The following is a 20,907-nucleotide window of genomic DNA, read 5'->3' as shown; positions in this document are numbered from 1 at the left end:
AAGTGGCTCTTATCTGCTGTCAAATTCTATGCAACTTTAAAACCTGGGTCCAGGCCCCTCTAAGACCCATAGCAATTTAAAGAAGAGCAAGGAATTACCTCGTTCTTTCTTCCTTTTGTTATGGTAGGCAAGCTAGCATTACAGCTATATAAAATCATATAGCTATTGTGTGAAATATATATATATATATATATATATATATATATATATATATATATATATAATTAGAATTTACTTACCGATAATTCTATTTCTCATAGTCCGTAGTGGATGCTGGGGACTCCGAAAGGACCATGGGGGGGGGGGTAGCGGCTCCGCAGGAGACTGGGCACAAAAGTAAAAAGCTTTAGGACTACCTGGTGTGCACTGGCTCCTCCCCCTATGACCCTCCTCCAAGCCTCAGTTAGGATACTGTGCCCGGACGAGCGTACACAATAAGGAAGGATTTTGAATCCCGGGTAAGACTCATACCAGCCACACCAATCACACCGTACAACTTGTGATCTGAACCCCGTTAACAGCATGATAACAGAAGGAGCCTCTGAAAAGATGGCTCACAACAATAACCCGATTTTTGTAACAATAACTATGTACAAGTAATGCAGACAATCCGCACTTGGGATGGGCGCCCAGCATCCACTACGGACTATGAGAAATAGAATTATCGGTAAGTAAATTCTTATTTTCTCTAACGTCCTAGTGGATGCTGGGGACTCCGAAAGGACCATGGGGATTATACCAAAGCTCCCAAACGGGCGGGAGAGTGCGGATGACTCTGCAGCACCGAATGAGAGAACTCCAGGTCCTCCTCAGCCAGGGTATCAAATTTGTAGAATTTAGCAAACGTGTTTGCCCCTGACCAAGTAGCTGCTCGGCAAAGTTGTAAAGCCGAGACCCCTCGGGCAGCCGCCCAAGATGAGCCCACTTTCCGTGTGGAATGGGCTTTTACAGATTTTGGCTGTGGCAGGCCTGCCACAGAATGTGCAAGCTGAATTGTACTACAAATCCAACGAGCAATCGTCTGCTTAGAAGCAGGAGCACCCAGCTTGTTGGGTGCATACAGGATAAACAGCGAGTCAGATTTTCTGACTCCAGCCGTCCTGGAAACATATTTTCAGGGCCCTGACTACGTCCAGCAACTTGGAATCCTCCAAGTCCCTAGTAGCCGCAGGCACCACAATAGGCTGGTTTAAGTGAAATGCTGAAACCACCTTAGGGAGAAATTGAGGACGAGTCCTCAATTCTGCCCTGTCCGTATGAAAAATTAGGTAAGGGCTTTTATAGGATAAAGCCGCCAATTCTGAAACACGCCTGGCTGAAGCCAGGGCTAACAGCATTACCACTTTCCATGTGAGATATTTTAAGTCCACAGTGGTGAGTGGTTCAAACCAATGTGATTTTAGGAATCCCAAAACTACATTGAGATCCCAAGGTGCCACTGGAGGCACAAAAGGAGGCTGTATATGCAGTACTCCCTTGACAAACGTCTGAACTTCAGGAACAGAAGCTAGTTCTTTTTGGAAGAATATTGACAAGGCCGAAATTTGAACCATAATGGACCCTAATTTGAGGCCCATAGACAGTCCTGTTTGCAGGAAATGCAGGAATCGACCCAGTTGAAATTCCTCTGTAGGGGCCTTCCTGGCCTCGCACCACGCAACATATTTACGCCAAATACGGTGATAATGTTGTACGGTCACATCCTTCCTGGCTTTGATCAGGGTAGGGATGACTTCATCCGGAATGCCTTTTTCCTTCAGGATCCGGCGTTCAACCGCCATGCCGTCAAACGCAGCCGCGGTAAGTCTTGGAACAGACATGGTCCCTGCTGGAGCAGGTCCTTTCTTAGAGGTAGAGGCCTCGGGTCTTCCGTGAGCATCTCTTGAATTTCCGGGTACCAAGTCCTTCTTGGCCAATCCGGAGCCACGAGTATAGTCTTTACTCCTCTCCTTCTTATGATTCTCAGTACTTTCGGTATGAGAGGAAGAGGAGGGAACACATACACTGACTGGTACACCCACGGTGTTACCAGAGCGTCCACAGCTATTGCCTGAGGGTCCCTTGACCTGGCGCAATATCTGTCCAGTTTTTTGTTGAGGCGGGACGCCATCATGTCCACCTTTGGTTTTTCCCAACGGTTCACAATCATGTGGAAGACTTCTGGGTGAAGTCCCCACTCCCCCGGGTGAAGATCGTGTCTGCTGAGGAAGTCTGCTTCCCAGTTGTCCACTCCCGGAATGAACACTGCTGACAGTGCTATCACATGATTTTCCGCCCAGCGAAGAATCCTTGCCACTTCCGTCATTGCCCTCCTGCTTCTTGTGCCGCCCTGTCTGTTTACGTGGGCGACTGCCGTGATGTTGTCCGACTGGATCAATACCGGCTGACCCTGAAGCAGAGGTCTTGCCTGACTTAGGGCATTGTAAATGGCCCTTAGTTCCAGGATATTTATGTGAAGTGACGTTTCCATGCTTGACCACAAGCCCTGGAAATTTCTTCCCTGTGTGACTGCTCCCCAGCCTCTCAGGCTGGCATCCGTGGTCACCAGGACCCAATCCTGAATGCCGAATCTGCGGCCCTCTAGGAGATGAGCACTCTGTAACCACCACAGGAGAGACACCCTTGTTCTTGGAGACAGGGTTATCCGCTGATGCATTTGAAGATGCGATCCGGACCATTTGTCCAGCAGATCCCACTGAAAAGTTCTTGCGTGGAATCTGCCGAATGGAATCGCTTCGTAAGAAGCCACCATTTTTCCCAGGACCCTTGTGCATTGATGTACTGACACTTGGCCTGGTCTTAGGAGGTTCCTGACTAGGTCGGATAACTCCCTGGCTTTCTCTTCCGGGAGAAACACCTTTTTCTGTACTGTGTCCAGAATCATTCCTAGGAACAGCAGACGTGTCGTCGGAATCAGCTGCGATTTTGGAATATTTAGAATCCATCCGTGCTGTCGTAGTACTACTTGAGATAGTGCTACTCCGACCTAACTGTTCTCTGGACCTTGCCCTTATCAGGAGATCGTCCAAGTAAGGGATAATTAAGACGCCTTTTCTTCGAAGAAGAATCATCATTTCGGCCATTACCTTGGTAAAGACCCGGGGTGCCGTGGACAATCCAAACGGCAGCGTCTGAAACTGATAGTGACAGTTCTGTACCACAAACCTGAGGTACCCTTGGTGAGAAGGGCAAATTGGGACATGGAGGTAAGCATCCTTGATGTCCAGAGACACCATATAGTCCCCTTCTTCCAGGTTCGCTATCACTGCTCTGAGTGACTCCATCTTGAACTTGAACCTTTTTATGTAAGTGTTCAAGGATTTCAGATTTAAAATGGGTCTCACCGAGCCGTCCGGCTTCGGTACCACAAACAGCGTGGAATAATACCCCTTTCCCTGTTGTAGGAGGGGTACCTTGATTATCACTTGCTGGGAATACAGCTTGTGAATGGCTTCCAATACCGCCTCCCTGTCGGGGGGAGACGTTGGTAAAGCAGACTTCAGGAACCGGCGAGGGGGAGACGTCTCGAATTCCAATCTGTACCCCTGAGATACTACCTGCAGGATCCAGGGGTCCACTTGCGAGTGAGCCCACTGCGCGCTGAAATTCTTGAGACGGGCCCCCACCGTGCCTGAGTCCGCTTGTAAGGCCCCAGCGTCATGCTGAGGACTTGGCAGAAGCGGGGGAGGGCTTCTGTTCGTGGGAAGAGGCTGCCTGCTGCAGTCTTTTTCCCCTTCCTCTGCCCCGGGGCAGATATGAGTGGCCTTTTGCCCGCTTGCCCTTATGGGGACGAAAGGACTGAGCCTGAAAAGACGGTATCTTTTTCTGCTGTGAGGTGACTTGGGGTAAAAAGGTGGATTTCCCAGCCGTTGCCGTGGCCACCAGGTCCGATAGACCGACCCCAAATAACTCCTCCCCTTTATACGGCAATACTTCCATATGCCGTTTGGAATCCGCATCACCTGACCACTGTCGCGTCCATAACCCTCTTCTGGCAGAAATGGACATCGCACTTACTCTTGATGCCAGAGTGCAAATATCCCTCTGTGCATCACGCATATATAGAAATGCATCCTTTAAATGCTCTATAGTCAATAATATATTGTCCCTGTCCAGGGTATCAATATTTTCAGTCAGGGAATCCGACCAAGCCACCCCAGCACTGCACATCCAGGCTGAGGCGATTGCTGGTCGCAGTATAATACCAGTATGTGTGTATATACTTTTTAGGATATTTTCCAGCTTCCTATCAGCTGGTTCCTTGAGAGCGGCCGTATCAGGAGACGGTAACGCCACTTGTTTTTATAAGCGTGTGAGCGCCTTATCCACTCTAGGGGGTGTTTCCCAACGTGCCCTAACCTCTGGCGGGAAAGGGTATAATGCCAATAATTTTTTAGAAATTAGCAGTTTTTTATCGGGGGAAACCCACGCTTCATCACACACCTCATTTAATTCATCTGATTCAGGAAAAACTACGGGTAGTTTTTTCACACCCCACATAATACCCTTTTTTGTGGTACTTGTAGTATCAGAAATGTTCAAAACCTCCTTCATTGCCGTGATCATGTAACGTGTGGCCCTACTGGAAAATACGTTTGTTTCCTCACCGTCGACACTGGAGTCAGTGTCCGTGTCTGGGTCTGTGTCGACCATCTGAGGTAACGGGCGCTTTAGAGCCCCTGACGGTGTTTGAGACGCCTGTACAGGTATTAACTGATTTGCCGGCTGTCTCATGTCGTCAACAGTCTTTTGTAGAGTGCTGACACTATCACGTAATTCTTTCCATAAGACCATCCAGTCAGGTGTCGACTCCCTAGGGGGTGACATCACTAACACAGGCAATTGCTCCGCCTCCACACCATTTTCCTCCTCATACATGTCGACACAACGTACCGACACACAGCACACACACAGGGAATGCTCTGATAGAGGACAGGACCCCACAAGCCCTTTGGGGTGACAGAGGGAGAGTTTGCCAGCACACACCAGAGCGCTATATATATACAGGGATAACCTTATATAAGTGTTTTTCCCTAATATAGCTGCTGTATATAATATGCCAATTTAGTGCCCCCCCTCTCTTGTTTTACCCTGTTTCTGTAGTGCAGGACTGCAGGGGAGAGTCAGGGAGCCTTCCTCCAACGGAGCTGTGAGGAAAAAATGGCGCCAGTGTGCTGAGGAGATAGGCTCCGCCCCCTTCTCGGCGGCCTTTCTCCCGCTTTTTAATGGAAAAATAGGCAGGGGATAAATACATCCATATAGCCCTGGAGCTATATGTGATGTATTTTTTTGCCAAAAGGTGTTTTTTATTGCGTCTCAGGACGCTCCCCCCCAGCGCCCTGCACCCTCAGTGACCGGAGTGTGAAGTGTGCTGAGAGCAATGGCGCACAGCTGCGGTGCTGTGCGCTACCTTATTGAAGACCGGACGTCTTCTGCCGCCGATTTTCCGGACCTCTTCAGTCTTCTGGCTCTGTAAGGGGGACGGCGGCGCGGCTCCGGGACCCATCCATGGCTGGGCCTGTGATCGTCCCTCTGGAGCGAACGTCCAGTAGCCTAAGAAGCCCAATCCACTCTGCACGCAGGTGAGTTCGCTTCTTCTCCCCTTAGTCCCTCGATGCAGTGAGCCTGTTGCCAGCAGGTCTCACTGAAAATAAAAAACCTACTTTAAACTTTTTCACTAAGCAGCTCAGGAGAGCCCTTAGCCTGCACCCGTCTCGTTCGGGCACAAAAATCTAACTGAGGCTTGGAGGAGGGTCATAGGGGGAGGAGCCAGTGCACACCAGGTAGTCCTAAAGCTTTTTACTTTTGTGCCCAGTCTCCTGCGGAGCCGCTACCCCCCCATGGTCCTTTCGGAGTCCCCAGCATCCACTAGGACGTTAGAGAAATATATATATATATATATATATATATATATATATATTATATATATATACATATACATATACATATACACACACATATACATATACACACACATATACATACACACATCCAACAAGGGCGGTTGATCTATGAGACTTAACACTAGGGGTGTGGACATGCCCTGCTGTGAATAGAAAGAGTACCCCTTTCTATATGGTGCAGAATCATACCATCACGTAGTCATGGAAACAACTCCCTATCAGACTTGGCCGGGTACCACTCCCTCCTTTCAGTCTCAGCACCACCGGGCAGTGGCATGGGGTGTTTGTGTGGTCATAGTATCGCTGGGGGCATGGTTCTGTCTTCAATGAACTCCTGGGGCCCTGCAGGGATCGGTTTCACCCCTCGGCATCCCTGGCTGTGATCAGGGCCATTCCAATTAATTTCTTAGTTGTTTAATAATTTAGCTTAACTTAATAGGCTGGTATTATCAAAAGGGGATGCGGTTACGTGGCCGGGGCATGGTATCCCGAAGACTCAAAATGCCGCCAGCCACAATACCGGCTAACAGGGGCTATTCCCACTTGTGGGTGTCCACGACACCCATAGAGTGAGAAGAGAACCTGTGGCGAGTGCAGCAAGCCACCGAGACCGCAAGGGGCTTTGTTGTGCTCACCTCCCTGCTGACATTCTTGCAACTGGGATCCCGGCATCGGTTTGCTGACCTCCAGGATTCCGTGCGCCGCCCACGATAGAAATTAAAAATAAGGCATTCATGCAGGGTTGGATTTATTTAAGGCCACAAAACATGGGCAGATTGCAGCAGAATTGCTTGGGTGGCAGGCTAGCATTGGTTTCCTCGTGTTCCACATGTATTCTCGCTTGTTTACATTGTTTGTGATATTTCCTTTTCCTCTTATATGTACTGTACCTGTACTTTCCCTTGTGAGTCTGAGAGTAAACGGAGCATCTGCGCTTCCATCATAAACCGCTTATGGGGCGAGCACAGAAAATGTAAAGTCCGCACTAATGTGAAAAGATCTCTCGGCTCCAACTCTGCATAATTCCATCTGTAAAATCATCTCCCTCATTGTACAGAACAGACTAGGTCGGCCCTTTATTATAAAACGTTAAACGATTGTACATTTATTTGTTCTAAGAAAACAAAAATCCTATTTTAAGAAGCAAACATTGTAAATCCCACAAATGTGCCTCTGTGATCATAGACACAGAAAGAAGTAATTGTAATATGAAGACACAATTGCCAATGCACAAGAAGCAGATGAAGACGGCGCACCCTGGTACTGATTTAAAGCAATGTATCACACAGAGAGCCCATGGACTATTGCAGGGATGGGGAACCTTCGGTCCTCCAGCTGTTGTTGAACTACACATCCCAGCATGCCCTGCAACAGTTTTAGCATGGCAAAATAGCAAAACTGTAGCAAGGCATGCTGGAATGTGTAGTTCAGCAACAGCTGGAGGGCCGAAGGTTCCCCATCCCTGGACTATTGGCGCCACTGGCAGAGGCGCTACAGATTCCTGGCACCCATGCTAATTTACATAAAGACTAGTACTCTTTAAATAGGGTGACCATAATATCCCTTTAATCTGGGACACCTATGATTTACACAGGTTCTGTGGCTGGCTAAACTCTAGCCTGAATTTCACCCGGTTTTAGCCAGCCACAGAACCTGTGTAAATCATATGTGTCCCAAAATAAAGGGACATTATGGTCACTCTACTTTAAAAAGGACGTCTCCATATAACCAAGGGCTGCATGTGCGCAATAAATCATTATGGTATTATGAACAATAAAAGCAAACTTGGGTCATAACAGACTCTGAGCAGAATGAAGCACCATTAGGAATCACTGTGGCTTAGTGGAAGGTCAGGAAAACTTGAATCATCATTCTCTGAATAATGTAATTTGGGACATGGCAGTCCAGCTGCTACTGTCATATGTTCATCTATTAAAAAAGGACACTATAAACAAACTAAAAATAACACTTTTTCATACAAAAAAAACCCACAACCCACAAAGCAGCAGACTCAGGCAATGAAAGGGTTACTGTAAATTGTATGTCACATGTGCTGCGGCCTGTCATTCCACTGATTGCACCATTCACTACCTGGATTAGGATCTTTTAAAGTGGAAACAAAGAGGGGTTAAGGGGCAATTGTATTACCCAGATTACCAGCTCATTTATTAAACATTCCATTAGAAATGTAATATTTGCCCTAAACCACAGCAGTTACTCTATGAAGATTCAAGCTAATTTATGTGCAACACAAAATGTGCATGTGGAGTAGAGCAGTTTTACAGGCAGCCTGCAGAATATACAGGCACTATGTATATTCTGCTGGAGACTGGAATTAGCAGCATGAGAGGTCATTTCTCTAAAGTGACAGCTCACTAGTGAGAGTGCAATAAGTGACAGCTCATGTTATCCAGCCCTGCTATATGTAACTACCTTCATTAGGGGTACTATCTGGACCAGCAGCATTACAGTATGTTACTTTTCTCCAGCCAGAAATCCGCTATCCCTGCTCCAGTCTCATAACCCCACTGACAATAGCACATGACAAACACAGTTTCCAGGGATGAAACAAATCCCATGTTTGCAACGTTGCAAGCCAAGGCATTTTTTATCCCAGTAACCGGACACCCCCTCCCTAATTTCCCCACCCCTTTCCAAGGACTCCAGCTTTTAGGATCATTACAGAAGCCTGTAACAATGCACCATACCTTAGCCTGTAGATACTGGGGGTAGTAGTAGGTGGTGTACTGGGGGTACATCTGCTGTTTCCACACTTTTCCCATGAAGGTAGAAATGTAACGGTGCAGAGCAGATCCCAAATCTCAACTTGTGTCAGTCCTGTCTCCTCTGTGTCTGTTTTAATCCAGCAGCTGGTCGGTGTCTGCTGTATTGTGCCAGCACAGACCTCACCCAAGGAGAGACCCCCTCCCAGGCAGCCAGATACTGTGAGTGCGGCTCTCTCAGGACTTTCTCCAGGGGGCAGCAGGTAATGCAGCCAGGAAACAATCAATAAAGTCTGCATGCAGCTCTCTGTTCAGTGACAGGCAGCAGGGAGAAGGACTAGTAAACAGGGAATATAGTGGGGGCAGGGAGAGAGGAGGGGCCATTCTTATTAGAAAGGCAGATTTGGCTGAGGTGTGCATCCTGCACGCTTTCATGTATTTATCATCATCATTGCAATTATCACTCATTCTGATTACACTATGTTTCCATAATGCTTGTAATCTGACAGACTACATCATCGTTTGTATTATTTGCTAGCAAATTCTGCTGCTCATTTCCTAGATCTGTGGGGTTTCTTTTACTGTTATAGTAAGTTTATTGATTGACGGGACTGGGAGATCTATTTTATTTATATATTTATACATTTATTTATTTTTGTGTGTATTAACATTTGCTTTAATGGTGCCAGATCTATTTTATGTATTTATATATTTATTTATTTTGCTTTATTTATGTAGTGTTATTATTATTATTATTATTATTATTATTATTATTATTATTATTTGCTTTCATAGCGCCAGATCTGTTTAATTTATTGATTGATTGATTTTTATTTATTTATTTATGTATTAATATTTACTTTTATGACGCCATCATATTCTTTTAGTTTACCTAATAACTGTAAAGAAAAATTAGCATATAGCATTCGCCTTGACACGTTTTTGTAAGCAAAGCAGCTGGAAAATCACTTGTATTAATATACACATTTACAAGCAGAGATTTTTAAGGGACATCTGAAAGCCATTATTCATGGGAAGATTGCCTGTAAATTCTCTGGTAATAATGGTCCCAGACTCCCATGCATATTGGGGCTACTGAATGATATTGCTTGTTCTGGTAGATTGATAGGCTATTAATGAATTGCTGCATTCTCAGGGATATTGGTTCAGATGACAAAGGGCCTAATTTATATTTGTACGCAAATCCAATGATGTGCGTACAAATATGATGTTTGGGGGTCTGCGCAGGGGCAAGAATTGTTCTGCACATGTGCAAAATACAGTATCGCTCGTAGCCCCATCAGTGGCATTTGGGGGCAGAGCTGGGGAAGCACCCAACACCGTTCTTCTAAATGAGGGCGTTTTGAAGGATTGATGAGTCCAGGGTCTGAGTTGTTGAATGCAGACTTCTGGGCCTGTGTCTCTGGCTCCTGCGTCCATCCTGCAAAAAAAAAAAGCTTATGCAGGCTGGCTGGTACCTGAAGACATTGCTAATCACGGTCAATGGTCGTGATTGTGAACACTCGGATCCTAGTTAATGCTAACAGGAGGGGTCTATCTCCTACAGACGCCTCCTGCTGCCTTTCCATTTTAATGACAGTTCCTTAGAATCATAAATCCGGTGCGCAATGGCTTCCTCCATTCTATGTATGCAGATATTATTAATTTATTTATTAACAGTTTCTTATATAGCGCAGCAAATTCCGTTGCGCTGTACAATAGATATGATGCATGTGTTCCAAATACACACATTTAAGGTTATAAGGAGTTTGACTGTTTTCTTAAAAAATTTGATTTGTGCTGATAGGAAAAAGTACTGAAGATAGAAAGTACCCTGTAGAGACTGAGCTAAGGGGTAGATTTACTAAAACTTACGTAGGTGTTGCACATAGCGACCCTAGAATCTGAATCTTTGTATATATTTAGTAAATTTGCGCCTGAACTTTATTTATATATATATATATATATAAAATATATTAAATAAATCCCTTTCACTCTGATTTTAATGCCTTGCGGTTTTCCTGTGCCCAGCTGTAGTCACCTCTGCCAGTTAACAGACTCTTCTCCTGGGATTTACACTGAGTATTTTAAATGGCTACATTAAGGTGCCTATTGGTTGATGCCGTCATGGATCAACACATACTTGCCTACTTTCTCTGAAGGACCGGGGCCTAAAGAAAATTGTGTGGCTCTCCTGGCCACATGGAGGATTGGACAAGTCTCCCGAAGAAGACTGTCAACCGCCCACTTAGTGAAAATGAGTGGTCCATATCATTAATGACATGATTCGCGCTGAATCACGTCTTTGTGGCCCCGCTTAACAATGCCGGGAACCTGAGGGTTACTCAGATGTCCGATTGCTGTCCTATATTCACGCAGAGGATCCGATGTCTGTGGCTTTTCCATATTTTAGCAGAACCACTATGTACAAATATGCAGCGTTAGTTCCATTGGTGTCTTTGAATCAGGTGCATAGGGATCAACACTTTGTAGTAAGGGAGGATGATTGTGTTACAACAATAATGATCTTTATAAAACACATAGCCTAAAACACATAGCCGTTAGTACCAATCATTGTGTGGAGGGGGATTTTTTTAGGTGGTTGCAGAAGGTAGGTCTCTTCAATATGTGGTGTGGTATCTATACAGTGAGCATAGTGGTTGGGTCACTGGGTTGCAGGGCCATCTTAACAGTATTGTAGGCCCTGGGCAAAGCATTACACTTGGGCCCCTACGCACCCATTCACAGGAGCCAATAAAAATATAACATGCCCCTACTGATGTCCTGCACCGTCTCTCCACATGTTTCCATACAGTGAATGGCTCTCAGCACTATGATTGATGGATAGTTCCAGCTAGAGAGGCAGGTAGAGAATGCTGCCTCGCTACTATGATTGCATGACCACCACCCACCGATGCTTGTGGGCCCCAAGAATTGCGTTGTCCTGGACAACTGCCCAGTGTGCCTAAACATTAAGATGTCCCTACTGGGTGGACCAGGGAAGTGGTCAACTTTTGTTGAAAAAGGGTAAACCATTGACTTTCACCATGGGCATGGGCAGACTAGATGGGCCTGGTGATTCTTATCTGCTGTCAGATGATATGTTTTTATTTTACCATCAATGGTGCCACTAGATTTCCTGCCATTGATGGCAGAAAACTATTGACGGTGAACCTTTGATGGTTTGACCATCAATGACTATAACCCACACAGTGCAGACAGCGGATCTATATTAGTGGGAAATAAGTCACATGGGTGACAGGTAAATCAGGATGGTAGGTGCAGCCATGCGGGCTCTGGACGAGAAAAAAAGCACATTGCTGCCCTCTCTATCATAGATGGCGAGGGACCATCAGCTCTCCCCCAATGATGGCAAAACCATCGACCATCGGTGACAAACCACTGATGGCCAGTGTCCATCCCTAGTACAAAATGTTATTTAATGGAATATTGGAAAGTATGATTCAGTGGTTTTATAAGGACAAAATTATGCAGATGATATTTCAGTTTATGCAGCACTGTTTAATACATTATAGTGGAATTTTATAAATAAAAGTTAATGATATTTAATATAAATATGTACAAACCAGTCAACAGAGGCATATTTTACAGAGAAACAATTCTTCCCTCTAATTTTCCAGTTGCAATACATTGAGTGAATTAAATAATTGATGGTAAAGGTGTTTTAACATTAATTATTTAATACAGCCCAAGGTATTGCAGTGGTGAAATAATTGGGAAAAGCAAGGAGTGTATACATGTGCTCTCTCTTACCATTGTTCCTTCTAAGGCTGGCTGTAGAATAGACAATTGGCTTTCAATATACACTGCTCAAAAAAATAAAGGGAACACTAAAATAACACATCCTAGATCTGAATGAATGAAATATTCTAATTAAATACTTTGTTCTTCACATAGTTGAATGTGCTGACAACAAAATCACACAAAAATGATCAATGAAAATCAAATTTATTAACCCATGGAGGTCTGGATTTGGAGTCACCCTCAAAATTAAAGTGGAAAAACACACTACAGGCTGATCCAACTTTGATGTAATGTCTTTAAAACAAGTCAAAATGAGGCTCAGTAGTGTGTGTGGCCTCCATGTGCCTTTATGACCTCCCTACAACACCTGGGCATGCTCCTGATGAGGTGGCGGATGGTCTCCTGAGGGATTTCCTCCCAGACCTGGACTAAAGCATCCGCCAACTCCTGGACAGTCTGTGGTGCAACGTGGCGTTGGTGGATGGAGCGAGACATGATGTCCCAGATGTGCTCAATTGGATTCAGGTCTGGGAAACGGGCTGGCCAGTCCATAGCATCAATGCCTCCGTCTTGCAGGAACTGCTGACACATTCCAGCCACATGAGATCTAGCATTGTCTTGCATTAGGAGGAACCCAGGGCCAACCGCACCAGCATATGGTCTCACAAGGGGTCTGAGGATCTCATCTCGGTACCTGATGGCAGTCAGGCTGCCTCTGGCGAGCACATGGAGGGCTCTGCGGCCCCCCAAAGAAATGCCACCCCACACCATTACTGACCCACTGCCAAACCGGTCATGCTGGAGGATGTTGCAGGCAGCAGAACGTTCTCCTTGGCGTCTCCAGACTCTGTCACGTCTGTCACATGTGCTCAGTGAAAACCTGCTTTCATCTGTGAAGAGCACAGGGCGCCAGTGGCGAATTTGAAATCTTGGTGTTCTCTGGCAAATGCCAAACGTCCTGCACGGTGTTGGGCTGTAAGCACAACCCCCACCTGTGGACGTCGGGCCCTCATACCACCCTCACGGAGTCTGTTTCTGATCGTTTGAGTAGACACATGCACATTTGTGGCTTGCTGGAGGTCATTTTGCAGGGCTCTGGCAGTGCTCCTCCTGTTCCTCCTTGAACAAAGGCGGAGGTAGCGGTCCTGCTGCTGGGTTGTTGCCCTCCTACGGCCTCCTCCACGTCTCCTGATGTACTGGCCTGTCTCCTGGTAGCGCCTCCATGCTCTGGACACTACGCTGACAGACACAGCAAACCTTCTTGCCACAGCTCGCATTGATGTGCCATCCTGGATGAGCTGCACTACCTGAGCCACTTGTGTGGGTTGTAGGGAGGTCATACAGGCACGTGGAGGCCAAACACACTACTGAGCCTCATTTTGACTTGTTTTAAGGACTATACATCAAAGTTGGATCAGCCTGTAGTGTGTTTTTCCACTTTAATTTTGAGGGTAACTCCAAATCCAGACCTCCATGGGTTAATAAATTTGATTTCCATTGATAATTTTTGTGTGATTTTGTTGTCAGCACATTCAACTATGTAAAGAACAAAGTATTTAATAAGAATATTTCATTCATTCAGATCTAGGATGTGTTATTTTAGTGTTCCCTTTATTTTTTTGAGCAGTGTTTATATGTACAGCGGTATCCGTTCACATGGTCGACCATGTTATGATCGACAGTCATTAGGTCGACCACTATTGGTCGACATTGACATGGTCGACATGGACACATGGTCGACACATGAAAATGGTCGACACATGAAAGGTCGACGTATAAAAAGGTCGACATGAGTTTTTTAACTTTTTTTTCTTTTGGGGAACTTTTCCATACTTTCCGATCCACATGGACTACGATTGGAACGGTAAAGTGTGCCGAGCGAAGCGGTAGCGGAGCGAAGGCACCATGCCCGAAGCATGGCGAGCGAAGCGAGCCATGCGAGGGGACGCGGTGCACTAATTGGGGTTCCCAGTCACTTTACGCAAAAAACGACACAAAAAAAGTTAAAAAACTCATGTCGACCTTTTCATATGTCGACCTTTCATGTGTCGACCATTTTCATGTGTCGACCATGTGTCCATGTCGACCATATCAATGTCGACCAATAGTGGTCGACCTAATGACTGTCGACCATAACATGGTCGACCATTCATACCGGAACCATGTACAGCATACACACTGAAATCGCATGTTATGAAAAACAATCATCTTATGAACTGACATCAATTCACGTATTATAACATTGCCAGAGTTTTGTCACATAGGCCCTCATTCCGAGTTGTTCGCTCGCAAGCTGCTTTTAGCAGCTTTACACACGCTAAGCCGCCGCCTACTGGGAGTGAATCTTAGCATAGTAAAATTGCGAACGAAAGATTCTCAAAATTGAGACTACACACCTCTTAGCAGTTTCTGAGTAACTTCAACCTTACTCGGCATCTGCGATCAGTTCAGTGCTTGTCGTTCCTGGTTTGACGTCACAAACACACCCAGCGTTCGCCCAGACACTCCTCCGTTTCTCCAGCCACTCCCGCGTTTTTCCCAGAAACGGTAGCGTTTTTTCCCACACGCCCATAAAACGGCCAGTTTCCGCCCAGAAACACCCACTTCCTGTCAATCACACTCCGATCGCCTGAACGAAGAAAAAGCCGTGAGTAAAATACCTAACTGTATAGCAAATTTACTTGGCGCAGTCGCAGTGCGAACATTGCGCATGCGCACTAAGCGGAAAATCGCTGCTAAGCGAAAAAAATTACAGAGCGAACAACACGGAATGACCCCCATAATACATAATACACATGCTCCAAAGGATTTAAATTCCCACACAATTTTAAATAAGATCTGCTAAAACCTTATTTTTGTGTACTGTACTGTAGTACGCTGGGCCACCATGAGTGTGGTTAAAGGAGGGAGTGATGATTGTTTGGATATCCTATGGTTTATACTGCTGAGCCCATTCTCTGTCTATTGTTTAATGGCATGGGGAATAGTACTGAAAAGAGTTCTTATAATCTAGCATGCAGCTCCGTGGGTTTTATAGCATTAAACAGGAAACTACAGTTTATGCCACCTATCCTCCTGTATAGCAGGGCTAAGGTTGGCAGTGATGGTGCATACATCATGGGGGTCATTCCGAGTTGTTCGCTCGTTATTTTTTTCTCGCAACGGAGCGATTAGTCGCAAATGCGCATGCGCAATGTCCGCAGTGCGACTGCGCCAAGTAAATTTGCTATGCAGTTAGGTATTTTACTCACGGCATTACGAGGTTTTTTCTTCGTTCTGGTGATCGTAATGTGATTGACAGGAAGTGGGTGTTTCTGGGCGGAAACTGGCCGTTTTATGGGTGTGTGCGACAAAACGCTACCGTTTCTGGGAAAAACGCGGGAGTGGCTGGAGAAACGGAGGAGTGTCTGGGCGAACGCTGGGTGTGTTTGTGACGTCAAACCAGGAACGACAAGCACTGAACTGATCGCACTGGCAGAGTAAGTCTCAGAAACTGCACAGAGAAGTTTTTTCGCAATATTGCGAATATTGCGTTCGCAATTTTACTATGCTAAGATTCACTCCCAGTAGGCGGCGGATTAGCGTGTGCAATGCTGCTAAAAGCAGCTTGCGAGCGAACAACTCGGAATGACCACCCATGGGAGGGAGGTCTGTTATGCAACAGCCATCAGAATGGACACCTGTTATAGATTTACTACCATACTGGGTGTAACCCACCTCGGTATGCCAAGGGGTGGGCTGTACGATAACTAGGTCTGTGTTCCAGGGTCTCCCCTTACACTCAGGGCAGTAGAGAGCCAGGATGGGCCCAGGTACTTTTCAAGGGGCGTGGCCTAATCACAGGAGGTGTGGTTATGTACCCTTAGAAAAAAATACTGAAAAAAACAGTATTATAAGCACCTCCATGGCCACACTGCAGCCCAGTACACAGCGGCGTGTGATGGGCTGAGGAAAAGAGCTGCATCTGCTGCTGCTAGGTAAGGGGGAGGTGGCCTGGGCCCCTACTGGACCCTCACTGGGCCCCTCCATCAGACCTGGGCCCGGGTAATCTGTACCCTCCCCCCCCCCTCTTTCGGCACCACTGCTTACACTTTAATATGTATGTAATGGTAGTCACTACTAATGACAGCACTATTTAGTGGCTTGTGAGAGTACTCTGCAACATATAAGCGTCTCACCATTCCATGGGCTGCTCTTCTCCGATGGTGATTGGCTGCCTTTCAAGTCTCGTCTAGGCAACGCCCACCTTATGTGCTGCAGTTACAGCCACTCCCCGCTACAGAAGGCTCGGTCTATCATTGGTAGCCAGCAGGAGTCCCAGCTGATCTACATCTTCACTGCCTGCTTCCTCTACAGTATCTGCTCGTCAGTGATGCCTCTAGCCGGAGGGTGAGCTAACGTGTCCGGACTCCGGCTGCCTCTGCTGATAACAACTGACCTCTGCTCCCGCTGCCTTCCTCCTGCTGCCTCACAGGCTTTACTCTGCCTGCGCTGGGCTGCCTGTCTGCAGCCAAGTTTACAGCCTCGCAGACCCAGCATCAAAGAGGTGAGCTCAGTAGGGGGATCGCAACTGTCTGCTCTTTTATCCCCTCAGTGAGGTAAGGCCCTGCCCACTGCCAATCACCCCATCTCACTCTTGATGATAGGCCCCACCCACTGACAATCCAGAAGCTCCTCTACAGGACTGGCCACCAAAGTACACAGACACCAACTTTAACATATCAACTATATAATACATGAATAACCATATCCATAGCCCCCTCAACCACAAGAATTGTAGTACAAGAATTGTAGTATATATATATATATATATATATATATATATATATACACATACATACCCTCCAACAATTTACACATAAAAATCGGTACAAATTGGGAAAGGGGGCGTGGCCACGGGTATAATGAGCATGGTCCCACCCCTTCTATACTTTCAATGAAAGTTTGAAGATCCAAAAATCGGTACAGACCATAAAAAAAGGTACTGTACCTGCCAAAAAGGTACAGTTGGAGGGTATGTATAAATATATATAATCACTTAGATATAGACATAACATTACCAGTTATACATACAGTATGTAATTATGGTGGTCATTCCGAGTTGGTCGCTAGCTGCTTTCGTTCGCAGCGATCAGGCAAAAAAATGGCAGTTCTGTGCATGCGTATGCGTACTCTTTCAACGAACGATGTAGTTTCACACAAGGTCTAGCGAAGCTTTTCAGTCGCACTGCTGACCGCAGAGTGATTGACAGGAAGTGGGTGTTTCTGGGTGTAAACTGACCGTTTTCAGGGAGTGAGTGAAAAAACGCAGGCGTGCCAGATAAAAACGCAGGTGTGGTTGGTGAAACGTAGGCATGGCTGGCCGAACACAGGGCGTGTTCGTGACGTCAAAACAGGAACTAAATAGTCTGCAGTGATCACAAGCTAGGAGTAGGTCTGGAGCTACTCTGATGCTGCACAAATTTATTTTGTAGCCACTCTGCGATCCTTTCGTTTGCACTTCTGCTAAGATACACTCCCAGAGGGCGGCGGCTTAGCGTTTGCACGGCTGTTAAAAGCAGCTAGCGAGCGAACAACTCGGAATGAGGGCCAATGTACCCTAGTTATAAGGTTACACATAAATTTTACCTCAGGAATGGTAGACAAAAGAATTCCAACACAAACGGTACATCCCTATTCACACACATATGAACCTACTTAAAAGGTTACAGTGGGGGTCATCAGTTTATTTTCTGGTACACTTCTGTACAATAGCCACCAGATAAGAAATCTATCTATAAAAATGAAAAATAGTGTGTTATAATGACAGAAATCCCTGCAACATGATTGGACACACTAGTTAACATGACCATGCATTATTTCCAAATCACTGCACACCTCCCCGCATAACTGCATGACTGAGCTATTTGCAGCTGTTACCAAAATCTCATCACACAGCCCAAGCATAATTCACATATACACTGCTTACAGAAAAGCAGCACATCACTGAAAGTAGCATATCCCTGCCTCACTGACAGCAACACATCACTGCCTCACTGACAGCAGCGCATCACCGTCTCACTGACAGCAGCAGCACATCCCTGCCTTACTAACCTCAGTCACCGCAGTGAATCCCCACCTCACTGACAATAACACATCCCTGCCTCACTGACAGCAGTGTATCACTGCCTAACTGACAGCAACACATCCCTGCCTCACTGACAGCAGTACATCACTGCCTAACTGACAGCAACACATCCCTGCCAAACTGACAGCAGTACACCCCTGCCTCACTGACAGCAGCGCATCACCGCCTCACTGACAGCAGCACATCCCTGCCTCACTGACAGCAGCGCTATTAGCGCTCTGTCAGAGCACTAGAGACTCTGGCACAGCGCCAGAGTCTGCAGCGCATGCGCAAGTATCTGGGAAAATGGCGCAACGGCCATTTTTTCAGAGACCTGGGTATGCGCTGTAAACTCTGGCACTGTGCCAGAGTCTCTAATGCTCAGACAGAGCACTAACAGCGCTGCTGCGGCTGCCGGTTGCAGGACTCAGGAGAGGTGGGGACCCACATTTGGACACCAGAAAGGTAAGTATTTAGAAGAAATGGGTGCAGTTTGTGCGTTGTGGGTCCCCTCTGGACCCAGCCAGTGTAGGCTAGGCATGTTTACACTGGAAAAAAGGAGATTAAGAGGGGACATGATTAACATTTGCAAATATATAAGGGGTCAATACACAGAGCTAGTGGGGGATTTGTTTTTGGTAAGATCACCACAAAGGACATGTGGAAATTCCTAATGGATAAGGATATGCAGAGTTATGGTGGGTAGCTCACGCACTACAGTAATAAAATAATAATACAATAAAAATAAGAGGAATCGACATAACGGTTAAACATTCACCAAAGTTAACATTAGTGATCTCCTACTGTAATATTTTTAAGATTAACAGGTTGAACTCAATGGACAATTTGTCTTTTTTCAACTTTAAAAACTATGTTACTGACAGCAGCACATCATTGCCTCTCTGGCAGCAGCACATCCCTGCCTCACTGACAGCAGCACATCCCTGCCTCACTGACAGCAGCACATCCCTATCTCACTCAGAACAGCACATCCCTGCATCACTGACAGCAGCACACCCCTGCCTCACTGACAGCAGTGCATCCCTGCCTCACTGACAGCAGCACATCCCCGCCTCACTGACAGCAGCACATCCCTGCATCACTGAAAGCAGCACATCCTCACCTCACTGACAGCAGCAAATCCCTGCCTTACTGACAGTAGCACATCCCCGCCTCACTGACAGCAGTACATCCTTGCTTCACTGACAGCAGAGCATCCCTTCCTCACTCACAGCAGCGCATGCCTCACTGACAGAAACGCATCTCTGCCTCACTCAGAGCAGCACATCCCTCCCTCACTGACAGAAGCACACAGGGCCATCTTAACAGCAGTGTAGGCCCCTGGGCACAGCAATACACTGGGCGCCCTATCCATCCTCCAGCGGTAGGGGTGGGGGGGTGCTAACCGCTGAGCATGTAGGACCTGGAGCAGTAATTTCTACTAATTACTCCATTACTGCACAGATGGGGCTAAACTGTAGAAGGGGGCATTGGGCTGCATGAAGAAGCCCTGGTACATGACTTCCAGGGTGGTAGGGGGTGTTTAATATGTAGGGGAGGGTGAATAGTGGAGTGGGCTTAATATTCATCATTTTCCGGTGGGAGGTCAGCTTGCTTGACTGCAGATATCTCAAGTTCCTGAAAATATATTTCTTAGCTTTGAATGGGATAAAAAAACTAGAGAGCCTCACCTTTCAGAAGTTTCTGGGAACTTAGGGATCAGAGTTCAGGAGCCAGAGCAATTCACCAACGAAAATCTAAGATTGCATATTAGGCGTGTGTAGCTGGAGCAGGGACCAGCTGCTGGAAGGCTGATATCTCTGGTTCTGTGCATAGTAGAGACAAGCTGTCAGTGTCCACCAAAAGGGGAGAGTCCCAGCTTTTGGATTATACCCTCAGAAAAACTCTATGTCAGACAGAACCTGAGATATCTGGCTGGGAAGAGCAATTATCAGGCTCAGATGGGGACCACTGCTTTCAAGTTGGATAGCTCCGGTTCCCCAGGGCCGATTTTCAAAAATCTGGTACACCTGGAAAGAGGGGACCCTCAGCTATCAGCCTAGGGCCCTTATACTCCTGGGGCCCTTGGGCAAGAGCCCATTGAGCCCATACAAAAAGACGGCCCTGTTCAAGCACATCCCTGACTCATTGACAGCAGTACATCCCTGCCACACTGACAGCAGCACATCCCTCACTGACAGAAGCACATCCCTGACTCATTGACAACAGTACATCCCTGCCTCACTGACAGCAGCACATGCCTCACTGACAGCAGTGCATCTCGTCCTCAGTCACAGCAGCACATCCCTGCCTCACTGACAGCAGTGTATCCCTGCCTCACTGACAGCAGCACATTCTTGCCTCACTGACAGCATATCCCTGCCTCACTGACAGTAGTGCATCACCACCT

The 20,907-nt window shown here is 46.5% G+C and overlaps 1 protein-coding gene across 4 annotated transcripts in view; it reads right to left on the bottom strand.

Moving 5' to 3' along the window:
• Positions 1 to 8,959, bottom strand: part of RBMS1 (RNA binding motif single stranded interacting protein 1) — a 621,011-nt gene extending 612,052 nt beyond the window's left edge. For 3 of the 4 annotated variants that reach the window (XM_063933644.1, XM_063933646.1, XM_063933645.1), the window contains exon 1: positions 8,612 to 8,958. In XM_063933644.1, coding sequence (XP_063789714.1) covers positions 8,612 to 8,686 — 75 coding nt within the window. In that variant the 5' untranslated portion in view covers positions 8,687 to 8,958. Of the gene's footprint in view, positions 1 to 8,611 lie in introns of all 4 variants that reach the window. The other variant, XM_063933647.1, reaches the window with a different exon arrangement.
• Between the last annotated feature and the right edge of the window lie 11,948 nt (positions 8,960 to 20,907).

The sequence above is a fragment of the Pseudophryne corroboree genome, chromosome 7, assembly GCF_028390025.1.
Source record: "Pseudophryne corroboree isolate aPseCor3 chromosome 7, aPseCor3.hap2, whole genome shotgun sequence".
Classification (NCBI taxonomy): Eukaryota; Metazoa; Chordata; class Amphibia; order Anura; family Myobatrachidae; genus Pseudophryne; species Pseudophryne corroboree.
This window is presented reverse-complemented; position numbering and strand designations above follow the sequence as displayed.